The 18,336-nt window shown below is 48.9% G+C and overlaps 5 protein-coding genes and 1 non-coding gene across 6 annotated transcripts; 1 reads left to right on the top strand and 5 right to left on the bottom strand.

The window, feature by feature from the left end:
* Window positions 1-3,119: 3,119 nt before the first annotated feature.
* QC762_0084960 (uncharacterized protein) lies at window positions 3,120-4,423 on the bottom strand. The gene is made up of 3 exons (XM_062883982.1): window positions 3,686-4,423; window positions 3,350-3,632; window positions 3,120-3,294 (listed from the first exon to the last, which is right to left on the bottom strand). Exons 2-3 carry the CDS (start codon window positions 3,489-3,491, stop codon window positions 3,179-3,181), a joined length of 258 nt encoding a protein of 85 aa, XP_062742541.1. The 5' UTR covers window positions 3,492-3,632; window positions 3,686-4,423; the 3' UTR covers window positions 3,120-3,178.
* A 2,612-nt stretch (window positions 4,424-7,035) lies between these two features.
* On the top strand, window positions 7,036-10,289 carry QC762_0084950 (uncharacterized protein). Its single transcript, XM_062883981.1, has 2 exons — window positions 7,036-7,321; window positions 7,376-10,289. The coding sequence occupies exons 1-2, from the start codon at window positions 7,087-7,089 to the stop codon at window positions 10,195-10,197; spliced, it is 3,057 nt and encodes a 1,018-aa protein (XP_062742540.1). The 5' UTR covers window positions 7,036-7,086; the 3' UTR covers window positions 10,198-10,289.
* A 3,201-nt stretch (window positions 10,290-13,490) lies between these two features.
* QC762_508034 (uncharacterized protein) lies at window positions 13,491-14,515 on the bottom strand. Its single transcript, XM_062891217.1, has 2 exons — window positions 13,886-14,515; window positions 13,491-13,825 (listed from the first exon to the last, which is right to left on the bottom strand). The coding sequence occupies exons 1-2, from the start codon at window positions 14,271-14,273 to the stop codon at window positions 13,716-13,718; spliced, it is 498 nt and encodes a 165-aa protein (XP_062742539.1). The 5' UTR covers window positions 14,274-14,515; the 3' UTR covers window positions 13,491-13,715.
* A 112-nt stretch (window positions 14,516-14,627) lies between these two features.
* On the bottom strand, window positions 14,628-14,739 carry QC762_0084930. Its single transcript has one exon. It is a non-coding gene; the product is annotated as a tRNA-Leu (tRNA).
* Window positions 14,740-15,608: 869 nt separating this feature from the next.
* QC762_508032 (uncharacterized protein) lies at window positions 15,609-16,115 on the bottom strand (the record flags this gene model as incomplete). The annotated part of the gene is made up of 1 exon (XM_062891216.1): window positions 15,609-16,115. One exon carries the CDS (start codon window positions 16,113-16,115, stop codon window positions 15,609-15,611), a length of 507 nt encoding a protein of 168 aa, XP_062742538.1.
* A 603-nt stretch (window positions 16,116-16,718) lies between these two features.
* QC762_508030 (uncharacterized protein) lies at window positions 16,719-17,622 on the bottom strand. The gene is made up of 3 exons (XM_062891215.1): window positions 17,413-17,622; window positions 17,259-17,324; window positions 16,719-17,131 (listed from the first exon to the last, which is right to left on the bottom strand). Exons 1-3 carry the CDS (start codon window positions 17,413-17,415, stop codon window positions 16,748-16,750), a joined length of 453 nt encoding a protein of 150 aa, XP_062742537.1. The 5' UTR covers window positions 17,416-17,622; the 3' UTR covers window positions 16,719-16,747.
* Window positions 17,623-18,336: the final 714 nt, after the last annotated feature.

The raw sequence follows: 18,336 nt of genomic DNA, 5'->3' as shown, positions 1-18,336 counted from the left end.
CACGGTGAAGCTCTTTAGGAAATTAATGTCTTGGATTCACTCAGATAACTAACTGAAACTCCCTGTGGTATGCCCTCTGCTAAACAGCAAATGGCTTCTCAATAATCCCAGATCTATTATTAACCTCACTTGCATTAATTACCTCCCAATCCTCTTCTACACCGTCAACTTGTTCCTTGAGATCAAGAATTAGGTACTATAACGTCTTTTGTTAGTATACCTATCCATGTATGTACCAGCTGAGGGAAACATACCAAAGTCCTCCAAAATGCACTGAAGCTCTTTCTCATCATCTTGATTCTATTTCTCGCCATCTCTCATCTTCTCAGTAGCCTCCATCGCCGCCTCAAATTATTTCTCCCAGATGTTAGCCAACTCCTGAGGCATTGCCATGATCTTATGCATCAACTCCTGACAAATTTTCGTAAGATCCTCGAACAACAGCTTCCTCTGCAAGTGGAAACCCATCATCATGCCCTCGGCGAGGGTCTTGACTGATAAAACTGGATCTGTGTCACAATCGAGGATCATTACGAGGCGACGCTCTAAGAACATATTTGAGGAGAGAATTCCATGAAAAGATGCTTGTTCAAAGAGACAAGGGTAAAAACACCTATATAATACAGGCTCATGGCCTGCAAAATATAAGCGCGTTACGCATGAACTTTGTTCAAGTTCGCAATTGGTGGTGGGAGAGTATAGCGATTTGGTCTCTTCAAAAGAGACACGACAGCTCGAAGGTCATGATGGGGCCATAAAAATGAATATGTCTTGTAGATTTCTACTTGGCCTCGACGGCCGGGAAATCCTCGATGTTATCCGTAGCGACCATTTCCCGCTGCATCTCAATCTCAATTTTTTCCTTTGGCTGGACGACCTCTGAGGGTTATATTTCATGTCAGCTTTATCAACGTTCTTGCCCACCTTGAACGTTTGTGGCGGACTTACCAAAACCTTCCAGGACCTGCTCTAATGTGTAGCTCCTCGATTCTGGCCATAGCGGCCGCGAAAAAGGTTTCAAAGATCTTGGCAACGGTAGGAGGTTCGATCAATGCTATAGGGTGAGATTGACCCTGCATGTTGAGAGGCAGCGGGAATCATGCCAGTCACAGCTCCGCACATCTTGGGTCATGTGGTTACATACAGTGAGGGACTTTAGAAGAACATATCAACAAATTATTTGCCTATACATACCTATCTACAACCATAGAGTCATGCAATTAAATAAAGTTACTCAGGGTCCAAAAAATCAGAACTTTTCTGCGTGGACTGCACCCACTGTACGTCATTGTGAGAGGATGAGCCACACCCGCTTAAATTTTCATCGGCAGAGGCATTTGCAGCAAACTTTGACAAGCCTCTCAAATGTTATCTCAGGTTCAGACCAGGTAAGCAGGCCCACCAGCCACATTTGCCAGGTGCGTGATCTGAAACTAAGATAACTAAAACGCTATGTCTGATGCCCCGAAATATTTATTCTACCAATTCCGCTAATTCCGCCAATTCCAACTTCTCCTTCTACCTAAACCCCTAAGGTCCACCAACTCTGATTTACCACCGCTTACATAGTTGTAAACCCTTTGCATCAATACAACATGGACCAATTATACTGGGACACTTTTGGCTACAAAAACAATGTGTACGATGACGAGCTCTTCTACCAGGCCCTGCAACTCATTCGACAGTGTCCCTGTCGTCGATTACAAGACTCGGGTTCTGTATCGTACTGCCTCCGGTGCAAAGCCTTACACTCTATTTGCCCGTCAACTCGAAATTGTCTCCTCTCAACCATCCGCTAAGTCAGATTACCTAACCGTTAAGGTAGCCCTATCGGAGGAACTTAGGGCGGGGTCTCGGACGAGCGGTGGGACGAAAATAATTTTGAGTTAAACGACGAGATAATGCTAGAAAAGGTTCCCGATAGGCCGCGATGGCGAGATACGAGCGCCGAACTATTTAATTATTTATTTAATACGGCCGAAATAAGCGACGCCAAAACTAAATAATTGGGAACGAAATCCGGTATTGGGAGCCCAGAATTTAACTTGCTTACCTTACCGCTCGATGGGAAACTTTCATGTCACATCGCCAACAAATCCCACACAGGCCAAGAAACAGCGCCAGTTACGGCGAACAGTTCAAATCACTTTTGGGAAGTTATACGGAAAAGGGACGGCCCTTGCAATAGGCCTGTTTACCAACTGCGACGACCCGAGTATCTGGCTCAGACTCGCTTATTGGATTCGACGGCAAATTAAAACATGGCTTCACACGAGCAGAATTGGGTGTATTTCGCTCGACTAGGAAGAACAGATGGATTGGTAGCTATCTAGGGCTTCTCCACGATGACTGCATCTTTCACTTCGTTTGCATCGATAACAACCCAATTCTCCTCAAGTTTCCGGATATCATCCGCGCACGGGATGACATCTAAAGCCTCTTGTTTGCCCTTGTGTCAAAGCTTTTCTAGGGAGTTTCATCTTACCATTGTCCGAGGTCGTCATTTTTCGAGTACTTTGATGCTAGTAAATGGAACAAGCAAAAGCAAAAAGACCGGTGTTGGTGATGGGATCAGAAAGCTTTGCTGGTAATCAAGATGATTTGGCAACTTTGTTAGATCTTGGTTGAAATGAGAAAAAAGGTGGAGATCTCAAAGAACAGGGGGAGAATATATCTTATAAGTAAACACCCAGCAATTCAGATCTCTAATTCACTTCGCTTGACCCGCCGTGTTATATTCACTTTGTCAGGGTCTTTGAGTGAGAGCGTTTTTAAGTGAATAGGGAATGTCGACATGAGTACCCTGTATCAAGGCTGAAATATGAACATGATGTTGCGATTTATCATTTGCACAAGGGGCCTCAATGTGTTCGGAGGGCATATCCATGACCAAAGGGAGAGTCACCTACTATATTGTTTTATGTGAGCTAGTCCTTTGATTTTGGACTGCTGCATTCTCACAGACTTGTCCCCCTGCATAGGACTCTGGGGCGGATATTCGAGTGCAATACAACGCGCAAATTCAATTGAAGCAGCTGTCACACATGGCTAAGACATGTGTCCCTGAAAAACGAACAGTATCATCACGGTATATAGTATAGAGTAGAAAAGACGGTTCATGCTGCACGGCCGGTGCGCCTCAGTTTATGAATTGACCTGTATCTATTTGAGCCCACCCCTATTTAGCAGCCCGTTTCTTCTTGCCCTTCTTGTATCCAGCTGCCTCCTCAACTTTAACAACGTTCCAATCATCATCCAAGTGTTGGATGGCGTCTTTAGAGGAAGGGATAACCTCTGCAGTGTGTTTGTCAGTTTCTGGACTCTCAATACCCTGACCGATAAAACATACGAAATCCCTCCCCATGCTCCAGCAAACCATCATCCTGCATGCCCTGCCTGATCACCTCCAGTATGGCCGAGAAGAATGTATTGCGACTTTCAACCAGAGTTGGTGGGCTCGTGTAAGCCATGTTCTTGGTTTCCTCAAGCATAGCTCGGCAGTCACGAATCAGGGAGTGAAGGGAGATGCCTCTGCCCCCATGCAACTCCTTGGTCAGATCACTGGCAAACTTCTTTGATGGAGCAGTAAAAGAACTCGTGAGCTGTTCCTGGCTTGCGGGTCAGGCGCGCCCCTGGGCGAGTGTCAGTCATGAAAATTGGTTGGCGGGCGAGAAAGAGAACTTACAGATAGCCTCCTAGTCAAAGATGTTGTTTGAGGCCGTGGCTTGATCTTCGGGTGAACGAACGCCTAAGCGGGCGTCCGAGCAAGTAGGACTAATAGTAGCTCAAAGAAAGCTGCCCCGCGTAGCGGATGGATCAGATTCTTGGAGACCTTTGAACTTGTTGTCAAATATTGTGCTTTTTGCCTTGCGTTTGGTGGGAAAGAGAATGAGACGATGTACTGAGGAGAGAGCAAGACAGGAAGCTGTACACAACCGGGGTCTTAAAGGGTTATTGTAGCGGATCTAGTCTGCGGTCTATTCACTTTGTGAGCAGACACGAGGAGTGAATAGAAAAAAGTAGGCGGAGTATCGCTCTTGGGGGTGGACTTCCATGTGAACGTCCTTGCTGCTTTCTCCTGAAACTTATCCAATATCTGTGGAGGGGGAGCTCTGTGCTGAGTGAATGGCAGCCTGTTCAAGAGCGTCAGAGCTTTCTGACCTATCCCTCTGCGTCAGCATCTTCACGCCTGCCTCTCTGTACTCACCCCTCTGCGGGTCTGTTTGTCGCCATAATCTGGCGTTGCGATCTGGCAACCCGGGGCTTCCGCAGCTCAACCTCTTCCGGCCCCACTTCCGTCTTCTTCCGGCCCCATTTCACCCCGCTACGCTGGACCAAAACAACTACACTGCCGGTATGCACCCGGAACTTTCCACAGAGTAAGTCGCCCAATTAAGAAAAATATGGCGCTTTGCCATCCAATCCTTTTCAACAGCTCATCATCCATTTCCATATATTCTGTTACAAACTGTCGACCCCAGGCAAGTGGTAGAGTCCCTGTCCTTGATGAATATTGTCTACTTCACAAGCTAATTTTAATTCTAGTAGCAGATAGATCTCGCCGTTGGCGAAGCTCTCGAAATCTCTCCCTCCATGTCAGTCCACACTGTCAGCCCCCAGCCAACCGCCCGGTCCCCGTGACCAAGTACCGGAGCCATTCAAGACGATGGGAAACCATGGGGAATTTCCTTGTGGAAGCTGCTTGGATCTTTCCACATCTGGGCATATTACCTGGTTTATCTGCTATAAACGCTAGACTGTTGTACGGGTGGTAGTGAGGTCGCAATATATTTCGCCACAGCCATGTCCAGTTGCCCAGAAGTATGCTGTGTGTTCATAGCCCTATAGCATATTCTACGTGATTGATTGACTTGGAAGTAGAAAGGGATTGTAACAGAAAGAAAATGAAAGATACCTAGCAAGTTGCCGTGAATTTGTATCCTTGGAGATACCAGTATTTCTGGAATAACGCTCCATCGAAACAGCATCTACATCATCGGACACTCCCGACAGTGAGGCAAGATCTCCTTGACTCTCTTCTCCATCTCAAGGCGGTTAGGCTCCCTCCTGGTCCTCTCCTCCTCCATCCACTTCTCCTTGGCTTTCTGGATTTCCTCGCGATTGGCAAACGTAGCGATACCTATGCAATTTCGATGAGTTTTCTATCAACATATTCCAACATCCTGACAACGTACCATAGGTATTGTCTCCGCGCTTCATGTAAGCACGGTTGGAAATGCAACCTCTCTTCTCAAGCTGTCCACGGAAATGGCCTATAAGATGTATTAGTTGTATCTTCTCAATCCCCACCACAAGATATCGGTATGCTTGCAGTGGAGATCGCCCTGCAGGTACAAGAACATCTGCGTGGCGGCGAATGTCGCCGGCACATCAGCCTTGGAACGATCTATGCCCCAAACACAGGGCTCCTTGACCTCGTTGAACAACGCCTGGCATTGGGAAAGTGTCACGAATATGATGTGGACACCCAAAAAGAACAACCAATAGGAAAGAGGTGGCACGGCAGCCAATCAAGAGAAAGGAGGATAGACCAATAAGAGGTGGATCATCCGGGACATGAAGGAATCATGAGCGATTCTCAGGAATCACTCATGATCCTTAAGAGTCGGTCATGATCCGGGGATAAACAGAATGATCCAGGCTTGGCATTAGGTCTATATATACGGAGGAACTAAATAGCTTGTAGATAGTTCCGCAGTATGCAATTCACACTTGTATTCACGGTATCTTGTGTTTACATTGAGACATCTTGTTGTGCACTGTTTAGCTGCACCGAACCAATTGTCAGAAGTTACCTTCAACCCGTATCCCTTTCAGAGGTTCTGGACAGGGGATCGTCACAGGCGGTGATTTGCGGCGGTATGTAGGCGCGTCAAACGCGGTTTTTACGACATGGGAAATATCCTTTGACTACATCCGCTCTAAGCGGGCGTCTGCAGCAGATCTCCTATCTCTCATGAGCTTTTTCGACCGACAAGGTATCCCTGGGTGGGCTCTAAAACCCTCTAGAACCATCAACGATACAATACAAACACCAAGAAGTCGTCATTGGTGTCGCTATCCAAATCACAGTTTTTGAGCGGATGACCACGGTTTGAAACCTAGCTTAGGGCGAAGCTACAGAGTTCCGAACCGGCGGTCAGGTTCGCATTACGAGAGAATAAATAGTTATGTAAATAGATTCAAGCTTGTTCAATACACAGCAGAGCAAGCAAGAGGAACAAATATACAAAGTCTACCCCCTTCGGCCAAATGTAGCAGTGATAGTACCGCTGTTGTCTCCCACTTGCTGGCCACTATTATTGTTTCCAAAGGTGATTGTGGTTCCCTGGTCTGCTCGGGCATTTGCGGCTGCTGTCTGGATCACGGAGAGCAGTTCCTCAAACAGCATCGCCCAGGGATTCCCACTGCGAGTCCGTCACAGCCCCCAACGAGTCAAGAGCAAGTTCCACTGATTGGAGATTGTTGGTGAGCGCCTTCACGGTATTAGGTGCGTCGGCAATGTTCTGCAAGTCCTCTACCAAGAGTCGCACGCAGTGCAGCGTTGGTGCGACAATACCCACGACGCCGGCTGTGATACTGAGAGGATCCATATTGGAGTTCTGAGGATTAACACGTCAACCAAGCTGCCTCGTTGATGCTTACAGAGTGGAAGAAAGCTGGAACCACTGAAGATTAGGCTTGAGTCGCTTAATATATAGCAAGTAAAAAAGTGAAAGACTGGGAAAAATTGGGCGCGTTGGGCATTACGAGCTGGGCTGAGCAGCTTTAGACTTGCATGAAGGCGGTCGAGATGCAGCTTCTGGCTTGACTCTGATTTGCGGAACGGTTTTTGTGGAGGCAGTGCAGTGTCAAGTTTTGTCTGGACTTGCGACCGGCAGGGGGATCAATCTCTACAGAGAGCAGGTCGGACCAACCAAACCGACTGCAGAGATGTCTGCCTCTTTTCTTCAGACGGATTCCCTTTTACAGTTGAGGCTGAGTAATGCGGCGATACGCCCGCCAATGACCGGCATCGAATGCCATGAGAAGAAGAATTGCCAAGCAACTCTGCAAATATAAAAAATGCCCACTTCCGATCTTCGCCTCCATCCACGAGGTTACAAAACACACGAATGGCTCGATCTTGACGCTACTTACCTCATCGTAAAACCCAAGTTTTCTCTACGCTTCCGCCACGCTGACGAGCTCAGGATAGAAAGTGCAATGTCAGACAGTTATCGTTTCGGCGACTATAACAATGGTTCCCAGGTGGGGACTAACAGGCGGACGATCTACAATACTTTCCCGCAGGCGCCAGGTAAGATTACCAGAGCGCTGTGAGAGTCGAGGGGTGCACCGCTAACTTCCCCAGAACGATCAGAAACCCCGCCGCGGCCATTCGCGACCATCCCCTTCTCCTGCGATCCCGATTTTGTCAACCGCGGAGACATTCTCGAGCAAATCGACCGGCGATGTTCCGAGCCCGCCGCTCGTGTGGCCCTCGTAGGCTTGGGCGGTATCGGCAAGTCGCAGCTGGCCATCGAGTTCGCTCACCGGATCACTGAAAAGCAGCCGGACATATGGGTATTCTGGGTCCACGCTGGAATATATGAGCGCGTCGAGGATGGCTTCAGGACGATTGCCAACACTGTCAAGCTGGCCGGCCGGAACGAGCCCAAGGCCAACATCCCACAGCTTGTGTACAGCTGGCTATCCAACGAACGGAACGGCAGATGGATCATGATCCTTGACAGCGCTGACGACCGCGATGTGTTCGACAACGCGAATATTGCCCACGGCACGACCAGCGGCAATGAGCGCGAGAGGCGGCCGTTTGCGACATACCTACCGCAGAGCCAAAATGGATCGATTATTGTCACAACACGTAACAGGGAGTTAGCATTCAGACTGACCGGGCGCCGTCAAAATATGATCGAAGTCGGACCGATGGCGCAGACAGATGCCCTCGCACTCCTGGAGAAGAAGCTAGGATCGCCCGTGGATCTAGATGTGGCGGCCGATCTCGTACAGGCGCTCGACCTCGTTCCGTTGGCCATTAGCCAGGCTGCCGCCTACATACAGGCAAGGGCGCCGCGGAGCTCGCCCGAGAGGTACCTAGCTGAGTTCCGGAAGAGTGAGCATAGAAAGAGCAGTCTTTTACAGTACGATGCTGGGGACCTACGACGGGATGGAGGCGCATCGAACGCGGTTCTTACCACATGGCAAATATCTTTTGACTACATCCGGTCTAAGCGGCCGTCTGCGGCGGATCTCTTGTCACTTATGAGCTTTTTCGACCGGCAAGGTATCCCTGGTTGGGTTTTAAAACCTCGTAGAGTTACTAAGGAGGATATTCCAGGACGGCGTATAGACGAGGACGGAGATACAGACTTTGATAACGGCAGAAGTGCTACAGATGGTGCCGTAGATGATGACATGGATGGTGACACAGATAGTGACCTCACGGATGATAGTGCAGATACTACTGATGATGGATTCGAAGATGATGTGGCGATACTGAGAGACTACTGCCTTATAGCGACGACTGAGATGGACGAGTTTGAGATGCACGGGCTTGTGCAGTTCTCAACAAGGAAGTGGCTGGAACAATGGGGGCAGCAGGAGACGTTCAAACAGAAGTTTATTGAGCGAATGGCAGCGTCATTCCCAACTGGAAAGTACAAGAACTGGGCGACTTGTCGAAATCTCTTCGCACACGTTCAAGTGGCCGTCGCTTACCAACCCAGCGACGATAGGAACGACATATGGGCGACACTTTTGTATAATGGGGGTTGGTTTGCATGGTCGCAAGGGAGATACGAGGTGGCACAGCGGATGGTGGGCAAAGCGAGACGAGCCCGCGAGAATAGACTGGGAAAAGAGGATACGGCGAGTCTAGATAGTATGTCACTGTTTGCTCTGATCCTTTTGCACCGAGGCCAGTGGGAGGAGGCCGAGAAGCTGTTTGTGCAGGTGATGGAGACGCGCAAGACCAAGCTTGGGGCCGATCACCCTTCTACGCTGACGAGCATGGCCAACCTAGCGTCGACATACAGGAACCAGGGCCGGTGGCAGGAGGCCGAGAAGCTGCTTGTGCAGGTGATGGAGACGAGCAAGACCAAGCTTGGGGCCGATCACCCTTCTACGCTGTCGAGTATCGCCAACCTAGCGTCGACATACAGGAACCAGGGCCGGTGGGAGGAGGCCGAGAAGCTAGAGGTGCAGGTGATGGAGACGAGCAAGACCAAGCTTGGGGCCGATCACCCTTCTACGCTGTCGAGCATGGCCAACCTAGCGTCGACATTTTGGAACCAGGGCCGATGGCAGGAGGCCGAGAAGCTGTTTGTGCAGGTGATGGAGACGAGCAAGACCAAGTTTGGGGCCGATCACCCTTCTACGCTGTCGAGCATGGCCAACCTAGCGTCGACATACAGGGACCAGGGCCGGTGGGAGGAGGCCGAGAAGCTGGACGTGCAGGTGATGGAGACGAGCAAGACCAAGTTTGGGGCCGATCACCCTTCTACGCTGACGAGCATGGCCAACCTAGCGTCGACATACAGGAACCAGGGCCGGTGGCAGGAGGCCGAGAAGCTAGAGGTGCAGGTGATGGAGACGAGCAAGACCAAGCTTGGGGCCGATCACCCTTCTACGCTGTCGAGCATGGCCAACCTAGCGTCGACATACAGGGACCAGGGCCGGTGGGAGGAGGCCGAGAAGCTAGAGGTGCAAGTAATGGAGACTCGCAAGACCAAGCTTGGGGCCGATCACCCAGATACGCTATCGAGCATGGCCAACTTAGCGTCGACATTTTGGAACCAGGGCCGGTGGGAGGAGGCCGAGAAGCTGAACGTGCAGGTGATGGAGACTCAGAAGACCAAGCTTGGGGCCGATCACCCTTCTACGCTGACGAGCATGGCCAACTTAGCGTCGATATTTTGGAACCAGGGCCGGTGGGAGGAGGCCGAGAAGCTGGAGGTGCAGGTGATGGAGACTCGCAAGACCAAGCTTGGGGCCGATCACCCTTCTACGCTGTCGAGCATGGCCAACCTCGCTTTTACTTGGAAAAGCCAAGGTCGACACTCGACCGCCTTAGCACTAATGAAGGACTGTGCCCAGGCTCGGCAGCGACGACTTGGTGCAGAACATCCAGACACCCTGTCGTCTTTGGCCACCGTCATCAAGTGGGGTAGCTAGAACATGTTTCTTAGTTTCGTTTTTATGGTCTACTGTATCTGGATAATGTACTTTGACTTTTGCTTTTGTCATACGAGTGTACAATTATGCAGCTACCGAGTCGTTATTATATGCACATTTCAATGGCTACATTCTTTGTCATTTACGCAACTGGTAAATACCGAAAGAGGCAGTGCTTTTGTCATCGACCGTCCCAGTTGCCCAATTTTGAAGCTGGGGTGTAGCTGTGCAAAGTGAGCTGTGACGAACCCCTGTACAGAACCTCTGAAAGGGATACTGGTTGAAGGTAACTTCTCACAATTGGTTCGGTGCAGCTAAACAGTGCACAACAAGATGTCTCAATGTAAACACAAGATACCGTGAATACAATCTGAATTGCATACTGCGGAACTGTCTATCTACACCAGCCAGTTCCTCCGTATATATAGACCTTGGGACCGTGAAGTGCTAACCGTGCTATGGCCCCGATCACTCCTAGCACATTGCATCCTGCAAAGTGCTCGTCGTGCTATGCCTTCGATCACCCCGAGCATCTTGCATCCTGCAGAGTGCTCGTGGGTCTTGGCGCCATAGCACTTCTGGCCGGCCCCTATTGGCTGTCTCCTGACTTTCCTAATGATTGGCTGGGGACGTCCTGCGCCCCACATACTGCGCGACCTGCCGTTGGGTTTAACTGTGACACCTGGCCATAATGCACGTACTTGCCAGGAGGCTGCAGAATTGTCTGATTCAGCTATTTCGGATGTAATTATGGTTGCTTCCTAGTATTGTTGTGTAGTAATTGAGGATAATGGTATAAAGGTTGTGAAAAAGTGGTCGCTCGCTTATATTGGTCGCTCGCTTATAATGTACGTTAGATAATTAAGACTATTCTGCATTTACCCAAAACAAAGCTTCAGGTCATCCAATTAATCCCAGCACAAGTAAGACTTTATGTCAAGGAGGGCGGCACCTAGATACTGTGGTAAGCAGATGGGATTTGGACTCCATCTCCTGGGTGTTAACATACGGTCCTGTTCCCAGACGGCAACTAAGACTTTTTTCTTCCAGAAGTTGTAGCTTTGGCGAGAAATTCTGCCATCTCGCAAAGCTCTGCGCAGCCTGGTATTAATTTCATTGGCTTAATCATTCAGCACACGCTGCTCGTATTTTTTCTTTATCATACGAGACAGCTCCCATGATGATTTGACTGCAGTAACTAAGCCTGCTAAAGCGGCAGCTGATGCCAAGGAACTAGGAAGGTATGACGCCATAAGTGCTAATTTGTTGATAGGAAGTGATAAAGAAGCTTAGGTAGGTATGTAAATATGAAATGGAACTGTTGTTAAGTCAAGCAGTATGTGGGTTTATATGACGATTCAACTAGGCCTTTACCTTGACTTGCAAATTCGGTATTCGAACTTAAGCTGGTTAATTTGGACATTTCGAAATCAAACACATTTTTTCCAAGCTGAAATTGACAGGGGGGTAGGGTGGAAGAGGCAGTGTTGCTCCTAACTACACACCCCACCCAAGTCCAAAAGCGGCAATACATTTCCCTTGACCGGGAAGAACTGGGATTCAGGAGAACAGAGTAGAACCCACAGGTAGAGCACACGAGGAGGGTCTTTTAAAGTAGAACGACCAGCAAAGGGAGAGCATAAGGTAGCAAAAAGCAACGACCAACATCAAAGGAGAACCGCTGACAAAGCTACCAGTCACTTGAACACGCATCAGCTCCCCAAAAGAACCTACACCACGTGTCTGCCAGCTTTAATAACAGCAAACCTCGCATCTCCTTCCACCAAATCAGAACACACACTGTGTTTGGCCATGTGGTCTGGCATTCACTCTGAGTGCCCCACATACAATTTCATTGAACCGTGGGTTCAACTCCTGTGGTGGGTGCTACTCTATAGTAATTTTCGATGCCCTGGTTGCTTGACTCGTATGTTTGCTTCCTCTATAGGCCGCGCTGGGGGATGGTGGGTCTGGGGATTAAGCTGGCACGTTTTTCCTTTTTGTGGCGTTTTTGACTTTTCCTTTCCGTCCATGTGAAGTGCAAATAAAAGAATAAAAGAAACAGCGAAAAGGTCGTGTCAGTAACGTTTTCAACTTTTTCAAAGATAGGGAAATTCCTTTTGGAGTTTCTGCAGCCCCCCAAACTGTTCAGCTACCCCAAGTTTTGCCCACCCACTCACATAGTGACGATTGTTGTTTCTTCTCTGTTTCTGGAAGGCCTTGGGGACTTGAGTGCTCTTCTCTATCCTCAAAGTCTAGCTCATCGACCATGACTGCAAGTAGGTAGCCAGTATATGTTAGTATGTCTCCTGTGGCAAACTGTAGGTACCTAAGGTGAGGTTGGCGTACGAAATCCAACTTACCTCTCGACATGAACTTCGGCCCTTGCTTCCTTCGCGTCCTGAGTGATGTTAACCCACTCCTTGTCTTTATCCCTGTCCGCTGATGAAGCTGTCAATATCAAGACCCGTTTTGATATGTTGTCTGCGCTGTACACTTGCCTTTGATTATGCGCGTCATGACGGAGTAGAATGTATACTCCCCCAAAAGCTCAACATCTTCCTTTTCCCTCTCCGCCATTTCTCTGACGGTCAAACGCTTGTGTGAAAGTCACGATTTTCCTGGTTCTGGGGCAAATAGGCGAGCTCTCTCGATACTTTGATTGATCCTCTTGTGTATGGCGTTCTTGAGGTCCACGATATCCTGGAGGATCATTTCGACGGTGTACTCATTGTAGTTTTTTCGTAGGTGACAGTACCTGTCGGTTGCCACGTCCTGGACTTCGTCCTTGTCTAGCTTGCGGAGCTCTCCCTCGCTGTTCAAGAAGTACTTTCTCTTCTGCGGTCATGGGAAAAAGTCGGAGTCGTGAGGGTACATTACCCAGTCTTCTCTGCGGGACTGAAAGGATGCCATCGTGTACAAGCGCGTGTGGTGGATTGGTGGTTGGCTGGAGTCGAGCTTGAGGAGCAAATGTAATGTCAATCATTTTTGTTGAAGATCAAGGTTCTTTTCCAATGATCAAGTTCAATTCAGGTATGTATAGTTTCAGCCTCAGTGGGAGCTTTTGCTTGGATCGTTTTTCAGTTTGGTGGTGGAGGGCCATGGAAAGTGAGTATAACCGAAGCTTTGGGACAATTGAGCACGTCACTCCACGGTTTCATAGCGTCAAAAAGCCAAACAACAACTGAGACATCGTCCAAAATGATAAGAAGCAAAGCATCAGATGGAAGGTACTTGCATGTCCTACAACTGGACTTGCTAGCTTTTGTCACAAAGAATAAGGCACTAGAAACTTCAGGAGGGAAAGAACCTTAAACCCCAGAGTTTTGACAAAGAACGCCACGCAACCTGAACACGAAAGTTCACATCACAATGATCTGTTTGATGCTGCCCTGGCCGTGTATATCGCAGCATGGCCCATCTGATTTACGCTTAAAGTCGTGATAAACTGTCTTAGTACCCGGCCAAGGCCTGGTTCAGGCAATTAGGTGATCATCGCACCCCAATCCCCAGCACCCTCATTTCTTCCCCTTCCCAAAAACCCACTCGGAAACCTTGTTCAAAACGCCCTTTCTCTTGACCCCCTCTCGCACCATACCATCCCGGATCTCATCCAGGTCAATCTTGACTAAGTAGGCCACCATCGTCAGTCTTTCCACTCTCCAATTTCAGACCACATCCCACGTACCAAAATTACCACTCTGCCCACTACCATCACTCAACCCACTATCCGTGCTCTCACACCCAGGGCTCTTGCTCCGCTTCATCTTCTCAGAAATGACCTCTCTTTCCTGCGCTCTAAGCTGGACAGTCACCATACCAGTCAAGATGAAAAAGAAGGCAAACTGCAACTCAGCATTGTTACCACCCCCACCACTCTCCCTGAGCTTTCTGGCGTCTTTGAGAGCCCGCAAGGCGTCATCGAGCATTTCTTGGAGGGGGTTGCGTTTGGCGGCTTCGGTGAGGATGTCACAGGCGACGTCGGCGTAGATGCTGTCGTCGTAGATGAAACGACCCTCGGAGGTGAGGAGTTTCGGCTTGATGGAGGACCAGGGGAAGATTTTGCTGGTAGACATTGTGCCGGTGCCTGGTGAGGTTGGTATGTGATGGTATTGTTGTGAGGTTCTCTAAAACAGGGCGGGCTGTGTTGGTGTTTGAAAATAAGAAGGTGGAAGTCCAAAATGGGAAACAGGTATTATTCACTTGAAGAGTAAGATCTTGCTCTCGTACACCATGGACATGGTGGCGCCACCTGGAGCAACTTGCATCTATGGCGGCGCCAAGATCCACACAGATGACTTCAAAGTTTTGTACTGCCTGACAACACAAGCGTGGCGCTCCCCCTTTGGTGTTGTCGTGATCAACCTTTGATGGTCTGGGAGGTCTGTGCTGTGATGTCTATTTCCGATGCAGCAAAACATGAATTACCAGGCAACTTGGCCGAGCGGTCTAAGGCGGTAGACTCAAGATCACATCTTCCACTCAGCAATGGATGGTATTCTACTCTCGAAAGAGGCGTGAGTTCGAATCTCACAGTTGTCAATTTACTTTTTCTATCTTTTTTCCCCTCTCTGCCTAAACAACGAGTAAGGTTGAAGACTCACTCAACTATTGGGGCTTTGTAAAAACAGGTTCATTGAGCTATTCAAGGAAAAAGAAGAGACAAATTCGCCGTACTATGCACTTTGTCAATCCATACTATGTGGGTCGCTTTTCCCCACATATACTCCTAACCCTCCCATCTAAACTCCTATTCTAGCGATGCATCTATCAACAGGCCTCACGTTGAACCATCTTCAACCACATCGTGTAATGGTGAAAACAAATTTATTTTTTTCAAAAAATAGGTTTTTATGGGTAATTTTATATAGGTATTTATTTTTTAATAATTAAATATTATGGGTAGTATGGCTATCAAGATAGTGGTTGTAGATGTATGTCTTCCTCGACATTTCAAGTAGCCCCACACTAGTGCGGATTGACAAAGTGCATAGTGCGGCGAGCCTGTCTGAAAAAGAAGCTTGACTTAAATGTTCTTCTGCGCACACATAATTCCACTCGATAACGAGAATGCTACAGTGTATTTTGAGCGCTGGACAGACCGCTTGCACGGCTGCCTAAGGTAATATGCACTGTCACGAAGCTGAGGCTGAAATAGGTCAAGGCCAATATTATTCCGTAGCTAAAGTAATCGAAAGATGAGGAAAAGGAAAAGTAAGTGTGTGTGGCCCTGCTTGCTCTGCAAGATATCCTTACCCTGCCTTGCCTGCCCCACGTGGCCTGTGCTTCCCTTTGCTCCCATTGGCCGCAGCCCTCATCCTCAGCCCTGACCCTGTATTCCTGTCCTAACCCTAACCCTGTAGCCGTATGCCGTTACATGCACCCACTGGTCATCCGAGTCTCTTATTTCGTCAACCATCTCTGTAGACAGCACTACAGTCAACGAACCTCCTTCCGACTTGATAGCCCAAGAAGAAAAACACCAGATTCCTACCGTAATCATCCTCCAAACTCTCCTCATCAACCGGAGTCTTCAACTTCTTGATTTTTCCTATGCAAATCATTAGAAAACTTCCTGAGACGCAGAAAAGATTGACGTTGCCCTCCAAAACCTCGATCAAAATCTCATAAAACCTGCACTTTTCCTCGTTCTCTTCCCTTTCCTTAGAGCTTGTCCTCTCAGCAGATTTGCTATCATTGGCATCGGTACTCTCGGACCAATCTTTTGCCGCAAACTCAGCAGCGCAACAATGGGCCTGTGCCTCGAGGAGCATCCCTTCAAGAAGATCCTTATTCCATCGGACCACGCTTGCGATATTGTTGGCTACATGGGCGTATCGCTCGTGAGGCGGGATTGTTGAGGGGAGTTTAGCGAGGCGGTCGGTGATGGTAGGCCAGTGAAGTTTTGCTGTGATCATCAAAAAGAGAGGTGAGTACTAGTTGTTGGAAGATGTTTAGCAAGGTAATGTGTACTTACGCATGCTCATCTTGATGGAGGTAGTCAGTTCGAATCGAGATGGTGGTTTTGGTTGTGTTGGTGACTGACTGGATGTCCAAAAAGATGTGTCAAAAAATGGAAAAGGTTTGTGCGAAACATGGGAGACGGTTTGACGTGAAATGAGAGATTGTGGAAAAGTCTATGTCGAGGTGGAATGCGCTAGTGGACGGTGGGCGTTGAACTTAGATATGCTCAAGCCACTGCCCCCAGGTGGTGCCTAAGCGTAGCCTGTGGAGGTTATTCTCATGTTTTGGTTTGAGCCATAGAAATAACTCTCTTGGGCACCCCGGGAAGGACACGAACAGCTATCAGCACCACAACACATGCCGCACCTACACGCTCCGTCCCTTTGCAAGTTGGTATTTGTCAAGACATAAATGAACTAGAGTTGATGTTGTGTAGAAGAACAAGGTCCAGGGGTCCAAACAAAGCCCCTCAAAATCTTGCACAAAACCATAGGAAGCAAAAATTTCAATCAATTCCCATCTAACAATACCAGGTATCCTATCTCCCACCCACCCCCCCCCTTTCCTCCCTCCCATTTTAGCCCCCCTATTTCATAATATGCGCAAACTCCTGATAATCAATATGCCCATCCCCATCCTTATCCGCCAGCTTGATCATCTCGTCCAGCTCCGCGTCCGTGAGGTTCTCGCCCAGGGACTTGAGCACATTCCTCAACTCGTCGCTGCTGATGGTCCCGCTCCCGTCCTTGTCAAACACCTTGAAGGCGTTGACCAGCTCCTGCTCCGTGTCCGTCTCCTTGACGCCCATCGACATGAGTGACAGGAACTCCTCAAACGAGATCACGCCGTCCTTGTTGAGGTCCGCCTCGTTGACAATGTCTTGGAGCTCCTCCGGGGAGGGGTTGAGGCCGAGTTCACGCATGACGGCGCCCAGCTCGGCAGCGGTAATGTCGCCTGTGCCGTCTTTGTCCTGGGAAGAGTCAGGGAGAGGGTAAATGGTGGTTGGTTGAGAGGGATGGATGAGGGAGGCCCTCTTGGCGGGTGTGACTTGGTGATGCAGAAGAGGTGTGAGGTGCGAAAGAGAGGGGAAATCTTACAAAAATCTCAAACACCTCCTTGAACTGAGCAATCTCATCCTTGGAGAGGTTATTCCCGTGAGGTGCCTGTGCAAGTGGGCGGCGACATCGTCAGTCAGGTCTCTTTCTCATCAAGACATACATGAGGCAGTTGCAAAGTGGGGTGAAGGCATACCATGACGACTGAGAAGGGTGTGCACTGAACGATCTGATAACAAACTAAACGCAGAAGATAGGTAGCGATAAGTAATAACAATAACAATCTGAATGCGGAAGGTCCAAGGTTCTAGGTAATAGAGAAAAAAGTCCCAACCTTTTGATCGGGCCCTGATGAGTTTGACGCGCGCAACTGGGTTGGGCTGGTCGCGACACAAGGTGGGCTGTTTGATGAGGGGGAGGGGTAAAACGGTCGATAAGGATCTGGCCCACGTCTTATCGCGAAACTCCATTGCATTTGCCCCTCTGTCACATCCTCCAGTGCAGCCAATCAGCTGCGAATGTGCCACGTTCCTGCTCATTTGATGTGATACCCGAAGCAAAGCCGAGTTTTGGTGCTCGAGGTTCAGAAGCTTCATGAAGAAAACCCTAACCCTTCTTTTGACACTGTAGCCCCCTTCGTTGCCCCTTTTTCTGTGTTGACAGGACCGTGCATTGCCATGGTGACGGCAGAGGGCATTCCAAACTGGCTTTTGATAAAGGTGACAGGCGGACAGAAGCGTATTTGTACCAGATAGTGGTTGCTTTGTTTGGCCTTGACTACTTCAAACTGCCTCGATGATGGCGACGAATGTGAGAGGCTCTCAGGTGACATGTTGAATGCCCGGCAAGCAAACTACTGCTTGGTCTCATAAAGTGCTACAGCCATCAAAGTCGTTGGTGTCCAACTAACAACACCTCTTCCTCCTAACGACCTCGGCTCAGATATCCATCTGTCTTGGACGCGCTAGATGCCTTCTCAAGCCTTGGTATCAAGGACCTTCAGGCGCACAGACCTGAGCCCTAGGTAGTGTGCAGATCACTAGATAGGCATGTAGACAATAGCGATTTTTAACATTATGCAGGATTCAAAATGTTGATCCTCATTCGGGGAAGTAGCCGG

This window comes from Podospora pseudocomata, chromosome 5 (genome assembly GCF_035222375.1).
Source record: "Podospora pseudocomata strain CBS 415.72m chromosome 5, whole genome shotgun sequence".
Classification (NCBI taxonomy): Eukaryota; Fungi; Ascomycota; class Sordariomycetes; order Sordariales; family Podosporaceae; genus Podospora; species Podospora pseudocomata.
This window is presented reverse-complemented; position numbering and strand designations above follow the sequence as displayed.